At 39.3% G+C, this 16,959-nt stretch overlaps 2 protein-coding genes across 4 annotated transcripts in view; one reads left to right on the forward strand and one right to left on the reverse strand.

The window, feature by feature from the left end:
* Positions 1 to 16,959, reverse strand: part of KCNIP1 (potassium voltage-gated channel interacting protein 1) — a 349,864-nt gene that overhangs the window by 306,449 nt on the left and 26,456 nt on the right. The window lies entirely within an intron of this gene.
* KCNMB1 (potassium calcium-activated channel subfamily M regulatory beta subunit 1) lies at positions 1,847 to 11,260 on the forward strand. Of its 2 annotated transcripts, XM_062002639.1 has the most exons (5): positions 1,847 to 1,984; positions 6,636 to 6,965; positions 7,220 to 7,390; positions 8,767 to 8,962; positions 10,933 to 11,260. In XM_062002639.1, the coding sequence occupies exons 3-5, from the start codon at positions 7,254 to 7,256 to the stop codon at positions 11,200 to 11,202; spliced, it is 603 nt and encodes a 200-aa protein (XP_061858623.1). In that variant the 5' UTR covers positions 1,847 to 1,984; positions 6,636 to 6,965; positions 7,220 to 7,253; the 3' UTR covers positions 11,203 to 11,260. The 2 variants fall into 2 exon arrangements, with proteins under 2 accessions (XP_061858623.1, XP_010194533.1); XM_010196231.2 differs by lacking the exon at positions 6,636 to 6,965.

A 16,959-nucleotide genomic window follows, 5' to 3' on the forward strand; every position in this document is an offset into this window, starting at 1 on the left:
GAGGAGCAAGCACAGCAGCTCCTGCAAGGAAAAGGAGCACCAGGGCAGAAGTACAGTGGTTTCAATCACTGGATTGTTCCCTTTTTCCTCCTCCCCTTCAAGTTGTAAAAAACTGAAATATTCTATGTGATGTTAACAAGACAGAGGGCACTTAAGTCTGTAATACGAAATCACAGTTCATAATGGAACAGACATTTGGCTGCCTGTTGATACAGCTCTCAGTCATTCATGGCACTCAGTACAGGTCACTGAGGCACTGGAACATCCCAAGCTCAGAAATGGATATCAGCACAGCACCTTCCTTTAGCACACCCATGCTATTTTATTGAGTTAGTTCTCTGAGAGCCAGTGGCCACCTGGACTTGTATGTCTGCTGCATGTGTGAGAACAAGAAGCAAAAGGCAACGTGTAGCACTGGACTTGGAACACAGCTTGCCTCTTCAAGAAAAACCCCAGTGCCTGTGAAACTGAGCCAAAACACTCTACCCACATCTCCTTCAGCACACTGAGAAACTTTAAAAATAGAATCTGTTTTGCCTGTGGAATGCACAAGTTTTGTGTTAATGTTGCAGTAGAATTCCTTAGTGCAGCAGTCAGAAATTGATCTGTATCAACCATCGAGATTAAGGAGAATAAGCAGAAGAAACAGTCAGAGCTCAGTCAGCAGGGCTTACAGTCAGCAGGGTTTTCTGCCTTTCATACAGTCCAAAACTCACTTTTAATAAATTCCTCATAAAAGCATGACCTGTGCATGAGCCAGAGCCTACGTTTTTGAAATATCCAGTCTTGTTTTCCAAGTATCAATAAAGGATAGAAAACTCCACCCAACTAGACCATGTTTTTCTGAGAGTGGGTTTTGCTCATAAGGCTCTTTTTCCAACCTTCAAATGTCATTGTTTAAATTTATCCACATCACTTCTCAAATATTAAAAAATGACTGTAATCATAAAACTTTCATCTAGATAATAGTAGCAGGCTTCATCTTACTTAGCTTAAGTGTCTAACAGACAGTTATCTAAATCCAGGTTAGCTTTGTGTGCTCTCTTCTGCATCAATAAAAATAGCAAAAGCCCTTTTGGGGAAGATTCATCTGTTATCTTCAGACAGCACGAACTCTCTGAACATGTCATCTTCAAATCTTTTACCAAAAGGAAGCCCAGAAGACCAGCTTAAGCTGAAACAGCTAATTATTAGATACTTCAAGCAGGGAGGAGGGGATCCTACCCTTGTTCACAACACTCAGAACATTCTTAATGCTTCTACTGGATTAACTCACTTTAGTTTCTTTAGTATCCCAAAATGAAGTTTTTTCTTCTCTCAAAAAAGAGGGTTTTAACTCTTCTCTGAAGCTCTGTGCTGAGAGTAATCTGTTTATATGTCCTAGAAGCAGACTTCTTTTTGGCCAGAGGAACATGCTGGGCACTAATATGTCTATAGCATGACAGATGCTTTGTTCTTGTCTATAATACTCTCATATACAGTCAAAAGTTTAGCATCTGCTGCATCCAAGCTGACCAGAACAAAGCAGTCACACCCAGATGGTAATAGCTTGGGTATTAAGAATTAGTACCACTGGTCACTGATACAGTCAATTCCTCAAATCTTACCCAAGAGACCTGTAAGTTTTCTAAAAGCTGTACAAAAGAAGTAGCACCACAGCTCAAGACAAATCCAGCAGGATATGGGGTAAAAGGGCCCTATAGTCTTAGCAAACAGTTTCTTCAGCTGTAGTTGGTCTTAGTACTGTGGTTTCTTAGTTTTCAGCAATTAATCTCAAAAAGGACAGTGCTCTTTCATACCTTACCATTTATGGTTACAGAGAGCTTTGTAATAGGGGAGCTAAGTTAGTTCAGCCACAGCAAAGCAAAACCAGAGTACAGGAGAGGAAAAAAAGCAAGAAAAAACCTTTTCAGCTCTAAGCTCACTGCTATCTCAAGTCCATCATGTAACAGAAGTATCAGAGAGAATCATTTCATCAAAACCAGTGAGTATATTTCTAATCTCTTGTTTTTCCTTGGGAGCATGCAACAGCTTTGGGTTTGGAAAGGTACAGTGGCTTTGGAAGCAATAAACTGTCTAAATCTGCAGCACTATGGAGGACAGCCCAGAGAACTTATGGAGTATGTGTTTTGGATTATATGACCTTTAGAGGTGCTTTCCAACTGCTACCATTCTGTGATTCTATGTAGGCTCTGAGTTGTTCTCTCTTTTGTAACTGGGTGCAATCTGTTAATTCCTCATAGTTATTAGCAAAGGTAACAGTACTTTCATAAATTAGGAGTCTGTAGCCCATATAAGATCTTAGTTTTTATTCATTTTCATGGCAAATACTCCTTTGCTCTTTGGAGTTTCATTGCTTTGGGTGTTCAGCATTCTTTAGGAGGCTGTGCTCGTCTACATCTAAGTCAGAGAGGAACCAGGCACTTAAGTTTTTCAGGTTTCCCAGCACTCTGCTCTTAAATGTATTCATTCTGTGCAGCCCTGTACTGCACAGCATCCAAAAGAAGCAATCTAGAAAAGTGTTAGAATTGATGAACAGATCAGTTCTTTTCTTCCTTCTTTGAGGAACCACCAGGTTTTAAAGCTAATAGGATTGCTCTTAAATAGCTGCATACATTTGTAAACAAACCAACTAACTTCTTTAATTCACTATGGTGTCACAGGAAGTAAACAATGGACATGATACAGCTTATTTCATAAAATAAATGTGGCTGTATCATGTTACACAGCCAAAATATTTCTACTGCAGGTTTCCAAGACAAGTATGTGAGCATATGGCAGAATCTTCTGTGTGTATTTCCACTGAGGTTCAGCATCACCTTGTTCTATAACACACACACAGTATTTTGTGTCCCAGATGCACAAAATGCTTTTCAGTTAATAGGCTCTTATATTCACAATGACCAAAAGTGTTGTTCCCTGGCCTTAGCACCTCTGGCAATGGCAGACTTGTTACCAGCAAGAAATGCATGAAAATGCTTGAGTGGGAAACAGAAGGGAAGCAAGTGCCAATGCAAACACAGTGTTGACTTCAGGCCTGTTGTCTGGGGTATAAATGGTAGGGTGAAGATTAGGAAAAGGATGAGGGGCAGGATTGAAACACAAAGGAAGAATCTAAGCAGTGTTAAAATACTCATGGGAACAAGTAGGCAATTGTGAGTGATCAGATTAATTCTACTCAGAGACAGTAGTAAGCTGTGCAGCTCTGCCACAATAGTGGAAGAAATACAAAGCTCACGTCTATAGAGCTAAAACTTGCCATTGCCTTCTGGTTCCCACACAAAGTACTTGACCAATAAATCAAGGGCAAATAATATGCTCCTTTTACACATTCAGCAAAACCAGCAATTTTTACATTGTCCACACAAGGTGCTTTGAGAATGAAACAAGGTGACTACTAAGCTGGCTCTTGACAGCAGAAAGCACATAGCCATTTTGCATGCAGGGGCAGTAGAGGCCAAAGGCACTAGACCTGCTTTAAAACTCCTCATAGCTTTACAGATGAGGATAACTTGCATCAGTCCTCTTGGTGTGATGTAGTATTAGCACTTGATGCTCATCTGAAAGCAATGTATCAACGTTTGTTGGAAATTTACCATATGGTACAGGAGAAACCAGTGTTTATTTCCAACTTATGTTTGAGAGAGAGGTTTCACACCCTTTCTTCTTCAAGCAAGCAAGATGAATTCATCAGTGCTACTGATGCTGCCATATCCAAGCTAAGAGCAGATTGAAATAGTGACAGAGAGGTCCCATCCAAACTCATGGAGGTCACAGGACTGGAAACTTCTCAAGAGATGGGGAAGAGAAAGTAGAGACTTCCTGTGAGTATCAAACATGTCTACTCATCAAAACAGGAGACTCTCTTCCAAACGTGAGCAGATGGCATCTCTAGGATTATCACCAGCAGCTGTCAGTGATTATGCATTGAAATTGCACAGCTAATGTACTGTATAATTTAACTAGACTGAAGATTAGGGAGAGGGAACACTATGAAAAGATGTGGAGTTTATATTTTCCTACTAATTATGGAGGTGCCCCACAATCTTCAGTGCAAAAGATACACTTAGATTCGCTCTTGAAGGCCAGACTAAAACCCACATTATACACTCCAGCATTTTCCAATTCAAACCCACTCAGACAGTTTGTGGGTCAACCAAGAGCTCTGCAGTGCTTTCTTCTTCAAAGATTTAATGATTTTGTCAGAGGAAACACTTCATGAGCTCTTTCAACATTCCTCATCATATACACAGACAGAGTTAGGAGGCAGAAGAGAAGAATTTTTCATGTGAAAAAAAAGACTCCAAACCTTTTTAATAGGGAAATTCCACATCAATGTTTCTCTAGGTGCATGCAGCATTGCTTTCTCTTGAGAGTCAGAAAAGGCAGGATTTTCAGCACAAGAATGTAAGAATATTTATATAGGAAAGGGTAAAAATATGTACATGAAGTTTCCTTCACTGACTTGAATTTCCTGCTAAAATGTTGTGCTCATGCATGAAATAGAGTTACAGATTTTTCTGTTTATTTGAATATTAAGGCATAAAGAAATGCAGCACAAGTGTTTGCTTAAGTTTTAGGAACCACATTTACAGCTCATATGGTGCAACAGTGACATGAACATCTCTGATGTACTCTGCCTGAAAACCTAGCCACTTATTTTTTATGTTTATAGAGCCACTCAGTGAGATATTTTTAGATGGATGTTTCTTGTTAACATTCTCTGCATAATTCATATGTCCTTATTCTCTTTGGGGTGGAGTAGGCATCTGAACTTGGCAAACATGATCACCTATCAGCTCATGCAGAGAAGCAGGGCCAGGCAGCCCAGCTGCTGTCAGGGTGGGACAACACTGTGTAATGCCAGGAAGACCTCCTGGCTCCTTGTGAAAATTCCCAATTTACACATATAAAATTCTTATGTGTCTTAAAGAGGTAGTCTGGCAATTTAAGATGATTGGGACAGGTGAGCTTACTGACACTTCTGCTGCATGTGTCTGACATTCAAGAAGACTGATGGGGCAATTATGTTTCTTATAAATCCTTCAGTTAATAGTCCCACAGTGCTTGTTTTCTAGGTAAAAGTGGCTCAGCTACCTCAGTGTTTCTCAGCATAACTGGGACAGCTATGTAATCATTATGGTTCATCTAAAAGTCAAGTTGTTAAAAGCACTAGGCCACTAGAATGTCGCAATGTAGCTTTTCACCAAGCAGGACGGTGGGTAAAGGTGAGTCCATTTAACATCCATCAGTCTTAAGATGCAGTTCATATATCTTAAATATCTTGGAATTCTTTGGGTTTTGAAAATGCTGTTTCCACTTTTCCTCCACAGAAGCAAAATAATAACATGAAGTTTCCATGGAACAGTCACTACTGACTGGTTATACACAAGCACACAGGCACAGTGCAAACATACTGGCAGTGCTTGATGCCACATGTTCTAGTCATAGCTCTACAGATCAAGAAAAACACAATATTGCCTTATTTGTGGGCATTAGCTCACATTCTGTATTTAACCATTATGTCAGTAAGCAAGTAAGATTCATTTTATGGCAATTTAGAGCTTAAGATGCTCCTTACAAAGCCAGTGAATTATATGTGACCATCAGAAAAACAATTCCTCTCCAAGTGCTGGATGCAAAATTCACAGTCCATATTGGTGTTTCATTTAAAGTGGGATTAAATATGGAACTGGACAAAAATCAGTATTCCATCAACAGCAACTCCTTTTATTCCTAGGGACACCTCAGAACAGCCTCTCATTTTGATATCATGTACCATCAGCTTCAAAATATATACTGTGAAAACTCTGTAACTAGCCCCAAGTTATGCTAAACAACCAAAGCTGGTTTACTATCTATGGACATCTATATACTATTATACATTATTATACACTAACACTCAGCTCTTACAGGAGACTAATAGCAACAGCATTTCAATGTTCAAATACTTTTTTCTTTGATCAGTTGACAAACAAAGGCATTTTTTTGCTGGTGGAAACTGAAAATAATAGGAAAGAAAGCCACATTCAGATTATATTCACGTTCTTCCTTTTGAGAGCTGATGATGTCTTTATCTTTACTTTCCCAAACTCAGTGTTTTCCTGCACCCTCAATAAGACCCCAACTCTGCCAGCCTGGGGCAACTAGAGATTATCTACTCATGGTTATCCTGTAGAACCAATTTACTAACTTTGGTTTGTGCTTATTTCATTCTTTATCTCCACTTAAATCTTGATGTTTGCTCGAAGGCTTCAGTTGTAGCTGTCAGTGCAACATACTGGCCATAGGATGAATTCTCAGTGACTGTTATGGCTCATTTATACATAAATCCTATATATCAGTCATAATGATTTAATAACATATGGATTCACAGCAATTATTTTCTGATTCTCTTTACTGAAGTATTAGCAAGACAATTTAAACTGGTATTTGACAAGAGAGTGGGAAGAAAATGCCAATCGCTCCCTAGCTCAGCTTCAGAGAGCTTAGAGTTCCCCTGGTGCTGCACTTACACTTATGGTTTGCACTCTCCCACTAGTGCCAGTGACAGTGTTGACCCAATATAGTTTTAACTGCTGTTTTTTTCTACCTTGCTCCATTGTGTTTGGTGGCATCATACTATTTCTGTCTAGGAAGCGCAGCTTTTCTCCACTATCTGATCAGACATCAAGTTTTGAGCATCTCTGAATGGACAAGACCAAACAACAAACATGCAGAAGAGTCAGAACTGGGCATCTCAGATACTCCAGTTTTAAATTATTTCAGTTCTTTTGAAGAAATACAACCACATTCCAGACTAACCCATTCAGGAAGAAAGTCACAGTATAAGAAGGATTCTACTGTGGGAAGTTTTTCCCTTAGATTCAGCCTTTACCAATACACAACACAATATCTTCCTTCAGAGAAGCAGCAACACAAAATCTACTGAATTAAGGCTGGGAACAAACACAAAGCTCCCAAAAGTAAGCAGCTTTTTCTACCACATCTCCTAATTTACACCTATACACACACTTTTTAAAGTACTACATGGTAAATATCAGACAGTAAAAAAGGAATCTCATGAGGTAAAATACACACTTTCTTTTATTCCAGTTTTTGCAAAAATAGGACTGTTCCTCCATGTGATACATTATCTGTCAGAAGCTTGTTACACAACTGCAATACCCATAGCCAATCCTAGCGTTCCCTCTCCCTTCTCTATTTTACTTTATACCAGAAAGAGATTGTTCAGATTTCACACCTCTTAAAACATGTTGGGAAAAAAGTTGGTGACCGCACAGAAGCGAGGAGAGACAAGAGCCCTGTGCCTGGGACTGGGAATGGTCGCGTGCTCCATGATGATGTACTTCTTCATTGGGATCACCATTGTGCCTTTCTACACTAAAAGGTAATGACAGCTATTTGTTTAGGAACACAAAGCTATTTCTTCTTCCTGATGGCATCAAATACAGTTATTAAAACAGTGCCAAAGTATATGTTAGTATGTTGTACAATAAAAACCAATTTATTAGCCCATAAGGACTTAAGATAGGAGAGAAAAAAAGGAGACAAAAAGTCATCAGGTACTTACAGGTAAGCACAAGGAAGAAGAAATTATCATCTTCAGGGGTGGAATGAGAACAGTTACCGTGAAAACATGCAGAATGAAACAAACTATGCTTGTCTAAGCTTGATAACAGAAAGCTAAGTCTTGCAGAAATAAGATTTAAAGCAGATTTTGCATGTGCAGGAGGATATATTGTTTTTAATAAAACCATTAACACTTAAGCAATAGACATCATAGCAAAATTGTTCAGTCAAGAATTCATATCTTGCTTCCAAATCAAGCATCAGGAGACACTGGCACCTTCGACAGCCCAGTCTACCACAGCAAAGCTTCAGTATTCATTCTATTCTGCAACAAGTTACTATTACCCACAATTTCACTTTGCAATCTCTGCCACCACATACAAAACCATTTTGCAAAATAAGTAACAAGACAGAGTGCCACAGAGTTTTTCATGCTTGAAGATCTTGATAAAGTACAGTCACCTCATTCTTTCTGCTAAGAGCACTTTTAATCTTGAAAGTGTTTGAAAAAACATTATCTTTATAGCAATTCACATTCATTTCTTTATTTTCCAGACTCCTGATTACATTATAAAAGACATTTGCATGTGAAAAGATTAGTTTCTAAATAACTAGAGACTGATTCTTTACGGTTTTTGTCACCAAAGTGTACTGCTGTATGCAAAAGCTTACTGTGGTACCAGTAATAAAAGAGCAACTCTTGAGAGGGAAGAGATAAGTAACAGCAAAAGATGAAAAAACAGACAAAACCCTGCTATTTATTCAGGAAAATTTCCATGTAGTGGAGAAGTGGGAACTGATGGGAGTTCTGAGAATTACTGATTGAAATGAGGCAAAATACTACCGAGTCATCAAGTGTACCGCACTTCCAAATATTTACTACCAACCATTACAATCCATAGCAACTTTTTTTTCTTGAAGCTGATTACAGTTAGTGTTAGAATCTGACTTCAAACCACAAATAAAGGAACAAACAACAGCAACAACCACAGGAAAAGAAATGCTTTCCTTGATTGCTTTGCCATGGCAGCACTTCACCAGGGGCAGCCATGGATCAGGGCGAGCAAAGGTCACCTCATCAGGCTGAAGAAGCCATGACCTCCACATCTTACACACAGACACAGCTCCAGCACACAACTCCTAACAGATCCTGCTAAGTTGTTGAAAAGCAATACCTTTGTTTTGTTTTCATAGTGTTTGGACAACAGAAACTGTGTGCAAAGTACTCAAGGCCAACATCAAGGACAAAGTTCTCTGCCCAAACAGTGAAGCCTCAGAGGATGAGGATATCTTTCCTTACCCCTGTCTACAGGTGTGGGTTAATCTGACAGCCTCAGGACAAGAAGTTATGCTGTATCAGACTGAAGATACACTGGAAAGAAATCCTAAGGTACTTACACCACAGTTGAATCATCACTTTCTCCTGCTATCCAATGCTTTTGAGGAGAAGGGGTGATGGTTTTAAGCTAAGCAACAGAATGAGAGTAGTTGTTCATCTTTTACATGTTAATGTTTATGCTTAGCCCAAGGTGCTTTTAAAATATCCCAGAAGTTGAACAGTTTTGGATTTTAAGCATTACATGAAAAATTAATACTTGTTAAAGAATTACACCATCTAGATGTGAATATTTAACCTTTATGAATATTAAATATATGGCAGTCTCTGAGGTGAAGACCAATGGTAAGAAATAGCTTAGAATCCATGGAGTTTGCTCAGTTGGTCATTCAGTTATCCCAGGAGAGACCTGAAGTTAAAAACTGTCCAAAGAAAAAGCACAGATTACTGTTTTACTTTCATTTTAGGTGTGTGAAATGAAGTAGGGCATAAACAAGGGAAGAGAAATGAGGATGCTGTTCAGAACATAGTGCACACTTTAGAAAGGAGATACAAATCAATAATTTAGGAAGATGATCACCCAGAAAACTCATTTGTCTTTGCTTTGGTCTGCAACTGTTTCTGGCCAGCATGGCAGCAGAAACCCTCTGGGTGATGGAGAAGGCAGTGGCACTGTAGCAAGAACCCGTGTGACTCAGAGACACTAGGTATTGCAGTAGAGGTCCCTCCATTAGTCACTTTAGCAGGCCATGGGTGGGACAGAAATGCAGGAGCACAGTATTCATTTGGCTTTAGAAGTGGGTGAAAGATTACATAAGGGCAAAAACTAGAGTGTTATCCTTTCGTTCCTGAGAGTGTTTCTGTTTGGTAACCAGCAAATAGCTCAAGCTTTTAAGAAAGGCTTGCTCCCTCACAACTGGAGTTCTCCTACAGAGATACTGTCCCAAGGAAGGTCATTTTTCAGATTAGTTCCAAAACCAGCAGTATTTTAGAGGCCTTCTTCCAGTTCAATGCTCGCTAAGGGGACATAAAGTGAAACTCAGATCTCAGATGCCGAAAGACTGAAAGCCTTTCAAAATACAAACCAAACATGCTTAGACTACAAGTGCTCAACTTCTTAAAGAAATGAAATAGATTAGAGTTTCACACACTGCAAACCTGATGGCACAAAACACTTCAGCTAGAGATAATTTTGCTGGATAATGCCTCTCTTTATAGTGACTATCTCAGGGAAAAATGCACACAATGAAGTGGCAAAGTAGAAATTATCCACCGTAGATTGAAACAAGAGTCTTGTTCACTACAAGAGGAGCTGATGATCTGACTTCTTACCTACTGTTTGCATTACTGCAAGACTTCAGGTCAGGAACCATCCTCTTTCTGGCTTGGCCACACCTAAGCGTGGTTGTGTGTGCAAGATAATTCCACAGAAGCTGCCATTAACAAGAAAAATGAGTGCTTCAAAGTCTTAATAGTATTTCTACTGAAGACTAAATAACTTTGCATTATTACTACAAGTCAGAGTAGTTATGAGGATGAGTAGGGAAGCCTCCATCTGCTATGCTTTCCTCTTATTTTTCTACTAGCTACAAGCAGAGGTACACAGGGAGGCAACCTCATTTTCATGCACACTGACAGGCCAGCTGGGAATTTCTGCACAGTTAACACATTTCTACTGTGGTGGTGCCTGGAAACTCTGTTAGGAATCTGAGCTTGGCACTGTAATAATAAAGTGACAGCCTCAAAGACTGCAGTTTTATTTTGAGTACATATGTATTCTTGGCTTCCAACAACATTACTCCAATCTGTAAATCTGCAAATTGAGGGCATAGATGTGCTGACTGAGCTGGGGAAACATGGCAAATGAGTTATGGCCATAAGGAAACCAAGACACTCTCCAAGGATGCTCACCAAGCCACAGAAGCTTTTGTCGGTACTAACACATTTGTTTTACTCAATCCCACAACTACAAAGCTTGTATTAGAGTATCTATTATAATGAATCACCTTGATTTCTTATTCCAGTGCTCATATGTCCCAGACAAGTCGGAGAACTCAAAAGAAGTTAAAGCACGAATAGAAACAATTGCAAGCAATTTCAAGAAATACCAGATTTTCCCATGCTACTATGATCCTGGAGGAACACAGACCAATGTCATTTTAAGCAGGCTTTATCCTCCAAAAGGCCTCCTCTTTGCTTTCCTTTGGCCTACGCTCATGTTTACTGGAGGATGTCTGATTATTGTTCTGGTAAAAATGAGTCAGTATTTTTCTGTTCTTTCTGCTTGGCAGTAGAAGAGAAATACTTGGCAGAGATTATTGCAATCTATTAAAGTGCCTTCATTCTGCCTATCTTGATCTGTGTTTTGTGACTCTTAATGTACCAGGTGTCAATCCAAGGGCAGGCATTCCAGAGCACTGAAGGGCACCCACTATGGATGGCCATCCATTGCATGAAGGCAAAATATAAACTTGGTTCCCAGGAATGCCTGAAAACGCCTCATAAGAACACAGACTGAGTTACTACCTCTTGTTTTCTCAGGTTTTCTGAGGTACAGTTGCTTTACAGGTCTACAGTTCAAGTTTACTACTAAATCCTTGTCCCATGTTCTAAACAGGGTCCTAAATTTCCTGTCTGGTTGAGACCAGTTGTGCCAGATCCCCACACATCATTACTGGCAGAGGCATTCTTTGTATACAACACATATATATTCATGGCATGCTCTTGGCTGTTGAGAAAGGAAGTTTTGTTATGGTTCAAAGAGATATTTCTTATCAAATCTCTCTGCTTCTGGGGAAAGGGAAAAACATCCAAAGACAAAATATACACACAGAGACATTGTGAATTATACACTCTAAACATCAAACGCCAAGTGTATGTAATGAAATGCATAATACATGTATAAAGCATGGGGTAAAGAAGCCTATATTAGAGGAAAATGTTTGTACTTCACTGAAATCTGAGCTTTCTTTTCCTTTGAAACAAGTGCACCACTCAAGGAAGGCTACTTGTGTGTCATTTGCATATACTACAAACTGTTAAGAAAGTCACAAATATGTAGTACAAAACACCCATGATTACTGAATACAGTAATCTAATGCAAGCAAAAAAGCTGGCATGCTTTTTTCATAGTAAAGCTATGTTTGTTTCTAGCACCCAGACTCTTAGAAATACTCTAATGCCTGTATAAGCACTTTCTTTGTTCCCAAGAACGACTCTTTTTCTCTCAGCCAATTTTTAAATTGCTACTGGACACAGGAAGAACACAAGATGCTTCCTGCATGCTACATTTAGGACACAATGCAAGGTTTTCATCTCAGAGATGATGAACCACTTAGTAGCTATCATCCACAGGATTATTTCAGAGCTTAAATGCAAATAAAGTCATTAAACTGGAGTGGGGAAAAAAAGTTATTCTCATTAAAGTGGTGCAATTCTCTGCTGTTCATTGTAAAGAGGAAATGTGAACTATCAACCTGTTACATGTATTTTCCACTCTTAATAGGAATAGTGGCAGAGTTTGCTTTTCATCACAACCAACAAATCAAAATTAGACCAGGACAGTAGAAAAATATCAGTTATTAACATCACAGCAACACTCATTCAATATGTCAAGTCTAGATGGTTACCTATTAGAAATCTACACACGGCAAAATGACCTGCTCTGGTGCTCAAGATTCAGATAGCTGTTAAAAGGGGGAAAAAGTCAAAGCCCAAAAATTACTATAGGAGAATTCTTTCCACAATGACGAGGAAAATATTGACACCTTCATATAACATTTTCATGGAATGAAGTTGTGTGTACATACAGTTCTAATCTTTCTCATTCAACAAAGTGAAGGTGCAGCTGTCACAGATACTGGTGTTTTGAGAGACCAAAAGCATTTGTCAAGAGGATGGTCAATGGAAGAGATATTGAACTTTTGGTTTACCAAAAGCTGAGGTATTATGGTAACTGTTTAGAGGAATCAGACAGGGATGACACCCGTTGAAGCTAATGCACTGTACCATTACCACAGGAAGTGAATAAGCTAGCTTTAAACAGAGAGGCTCCTTTAACAGGCTTTTTCAAAGCTTAACTCCAAATTTCACTTCTCAGAAGTTTAAAGACCAACTCCAGTTTGCAAACTAGAACTTGTTCATGACTACAGTGTATCAGAAGCTCTGCAAGGTTACTACCCTCCCAGTCAGTACAGGTGAGGTTCTTCTCCATCCCTACTCTGCCCTGGTGAGGCCTCATCTGGAGTCATGTGTCCAGTTCTGGGCTCCTCAGCTCAAGAGGGACAGGGAAGTGCTGGAGAAAGTCCAGTGCAGGGCCACCAAGATGATCAGGGGACTGGAACATCTTTCATACGAGGAAAGGCTGCAGGAACTGGGGCTGTTTAGTCTGGAGGAGACTGGGGGGAGATCTTATTGGCATTTATAAATATCTAAAGGGTGGGTGTCAGGAGGTTGGGACATCCCGTTTTTCTATAGTAGCTAGCAACAGGACAAGGGGTGATGGGATGAAGCTGGAACACAAAAAGTTCCACTTGAACATAAGAAAAAACTGTCACAGTGAGGGTGATGGAGCCCTGGCACAGGCTGCCCAGAGGAGTTGTGGAGTCTCCTTCCTTGGAGATCTTCAAGACCCACCTGGACAAGTTCCTATGAGACCCAATCTAGGTCACTCTGCTTCTGCATTTTTCTATTCCTTTTCATCTGCAAAAGTTGTCATTCTCCAGAGAGTGACGTTTTAATAATGTTATGCTTCTTACAGCAGCACACAAGGAGCTCTATAGCCTTGAGTGGGTTTTGTTTGTTTGGGGTTTTTTTAATGTTATTGGGTTATACCATCAAGTCTACAATAAATCTGATCAATAAACTGTTGTTTTTCTGAGATACAGCACAATACTTCCTCTGAGAAGTACTTCAGTACAAGCAGTGACCGTTGCAGTGACAGATGTACACAACTCCCTTTCTCAAGCTAGAGTAAATGATTAGGGTGTATATTACATCATTAAAACTCCTGCCACGGAAGAGAAGTGGCTGTACAAGCAGTTGGAGATGAAATTCAATCATGAAATCTTTCTGAACACACATAGGTTTCACCAGCATCAATGTTCAGACCACAGTAATAGTGCTTGAGCCAACTGGAACACATGAGGAACACAGGAAGAATTAAGATCGATTTCAGACTCTGATGAATATTTTAGCTGCTCAGGTCCTTCATATATCTATATGAACAATATTGTTTTGCTAAAACTATTACAAGTTTGATTTTTCAAGTGCTGGGCAGAGACTCTCAGGAGTAGTTTTTCTCCTTGATGCCAAATAAATTGGCATAGCTGAGATGTGGTGATTCTGCTGTTGAAAGATGGAAAATAACAATAGGTCCAGCACTATTCTTGAGGGAGAAAGCACTTCTCCCAGGGAAAAAAAGATTGCTAAAGGTTGTAAAAATGAAGCTATCCCATAAACTGGAAGCTATTTTTCTGGATGAGGTAGATTCAACTTTTATCACCTTTTAATAAGGTCTTCTCTCTCCAACTTTGACAAGGTAGAAACAATGACAGCTTAGGAGGAACCTATGGGATACCTGTGAGTCACCAGCATATTCTTAATGTATATGAAGAACAGCAGGACTTTCTGACCATTTGGATTTAAGTGTCCTGCTAACTGCTGGTATTTTTATTACCTGATCCTCAAAGCAGCAATTGGGCAGTTAACATAGAGAAGACTCTGGTCCCTAAAGATTCCTATTCATTACATAAATCCATCACACTTGACAACAGAATACCTTCCAACTGAGGAACTGGTACTTTGCTTTTAGTTTTGGGGGGGTTTCAGGGCTGAGAACAGACTCCAGGAGATATTTTGGGTTTCTTTCTTTTGTTTGCTTGCTTTGTGGATGTTTGCTTTTTGGGTTTAGTTGTGAGGGTTGGGGGGGGGTTGTTTGTTTGTTTGAGGAGGGTTGTTTGTTTGGGAGGATGTTGCTTTGTTGGGATTTTTTTAATAAGGAGGAAAAACTTAGCAAATCTAGTCTGGCATCTCTAGACTATTCCCCTTTCAGAAGCCACACAAAACAATTCAGATACTTCTCACAACTTCCACAACAGTTAAAAACAGCATTTAAGGTTTACCAGGTGACTCCAAATTTACAGGTTTGAAGTTAGAAAAAGAATTTATATGGGGAAAAATTATTCTAAGAATTGATTGGAGATGGTTTTCCTCTGTTCATAATAAAAAGGGTTGGTGGCTGGCACAAACAGTGTAAGGAAGCCATTCAAGTCCCATGCAAGAAACAAGTTTGGTGTGTAAGCACATAGCTTGGTAATCATCTCTAAAGCTCCTCAGAAGCTCAAGGGCACAAGGGAAATAGAAGATCTGCAGAGCAATCTGCAGTTTTTCCCCTAATGTGAAAACAGTAAGTATTCTAACAATGCATATAAAGGGCTTTGTTGTTGTTTAGTTCTCCTGGAACAAGTTTCTTTACTGACTTCAGTGTCAGTTTTGATTAACATAACTTATAGTGGGGAGTTTTGATAGCAGATGTTTTTCTCTTTGTTGACTCTAATTCTTCACACTCTCAAGAGCATTAACAAAAAGGAAAAAGGTACCAAAGATCAGATAGAGGTGGCTACACTCAACTTCCACATAAAATGGCCAATGAAATACAAATTGGAAACACTGTTTCTTATTATGTTTCACTAGAAGATACAGTAATGAAAAAAAAAACCCACTCTTGTCAAAGCTGAAGGATTGACAAGCTGTTCTTTCAAAGGTTCCTAAAAATACCTGTACGACTCTTCAATAAACACAAGTAGTCTCATTACACCCTGTGCTTCTTTCTCTAGAAGGGTCGTATGACGCTTGCACAGAAATTAGGCTGTCATGTCGGTAAAGCCTCTCACACACTGCTGCACCCAAACCAGCACAGCTATGTTCCCTTTTCTCTTTAATCACAAACCTCTATCTATAATAAAATTTTTAAAATGTGATGTTTACTTTGCTAAATAAGCCTTACTGTAATTGCTTTATCTAGGAAAACCAACTTTCGAAGGTGGATTTCCCACCCCTTATAATTCCAGGCAGATTTTCAGAAAGTCAAAGCATGCTAAACAGATTCTTCTGCATTCAGCAGCAAGAGTAAGAAAGAGCATCTGAAAACACTTCAGCAAAAGGATAGCACAAGATTAACATTACAGAGAGCGAGGAGATGAAAGAGTTGATTTTAAGGCTACATCTCTTCATTAAAGTATTTGATTCACACCTGGAACAAGATGACCTGAATGCAGTAGACTGTTTAGTCCAATCAGATTCAAGGCCATCCTTATACAAACACTTTCAAAAGTGTTTAAATAACTTCGTATGCTTTAAAGTCTAAAGAGATAGTAAAAGTGTTCAAGAGCTATCTCAAAAAGAGCTCAAGGATAGAGATTAAACAGAAACATCATACTTGACGTACTGATTGATTTCTAGTGTGCTAAACACTGCATCATTTTCTCTTTGCTGGAACAATTCAATATATTGGACATGCTTATTTCCAAAGTAAATAATGACAGCAATGTTGACTTCTTTTTGAAGACTATTCTCGATAATCACTTGCTCTCTAAGTCAACAGGACTGTCACCCTCAACAGCCTGAAACCACCAGGAGCTGAATTTAAGCCGAGTCTACAAAAAATAATTATCCCCCTTGGCTCATTAAAGAGTTGCAGTGACAAAATGCCTCAAATTACTGATTCCTATGCTTTAGAGATTGACAAAAATGGTGACAATTGGACAGGTCTCAATTCAATTACCTTCTGATTTGTGGGAAGTCCCCAGCCACGACTGGATCTTGCACACCCAGAATGATATGAAGCCCATCCCTACTGCAGCCTAGGGAATACACAGCTAGGATGAAACAGATACACAAGGTGAGTAAATAAGCAATCTGTCCTGTCTAGGGTTTTGTCACAACAAGCTTCTTTTTTTAAGAACTTGTTAAACTTGTGACATAGAGGTAGTGTTGTGGGAGGGAATGTTTGCTGCCTCTCTTAAACTTACAACTTACGATCATTTTGGTCT

Source organism: Colius striatus, chromosome 9 (genome assembly GCF_028858725.1).
Source record: "Colius striatus isolate bColStr4 chromosome 9, bColStr4.1.hap1, whole genome shotgun sequence".
In the NCBI taxonomy this organism is placed as follows: domain Eukaryota; kingdom Metazoa; phylum Chordata; class Aves; order Coliiformes; family Coliidae; genus Colius; species Colius striatus.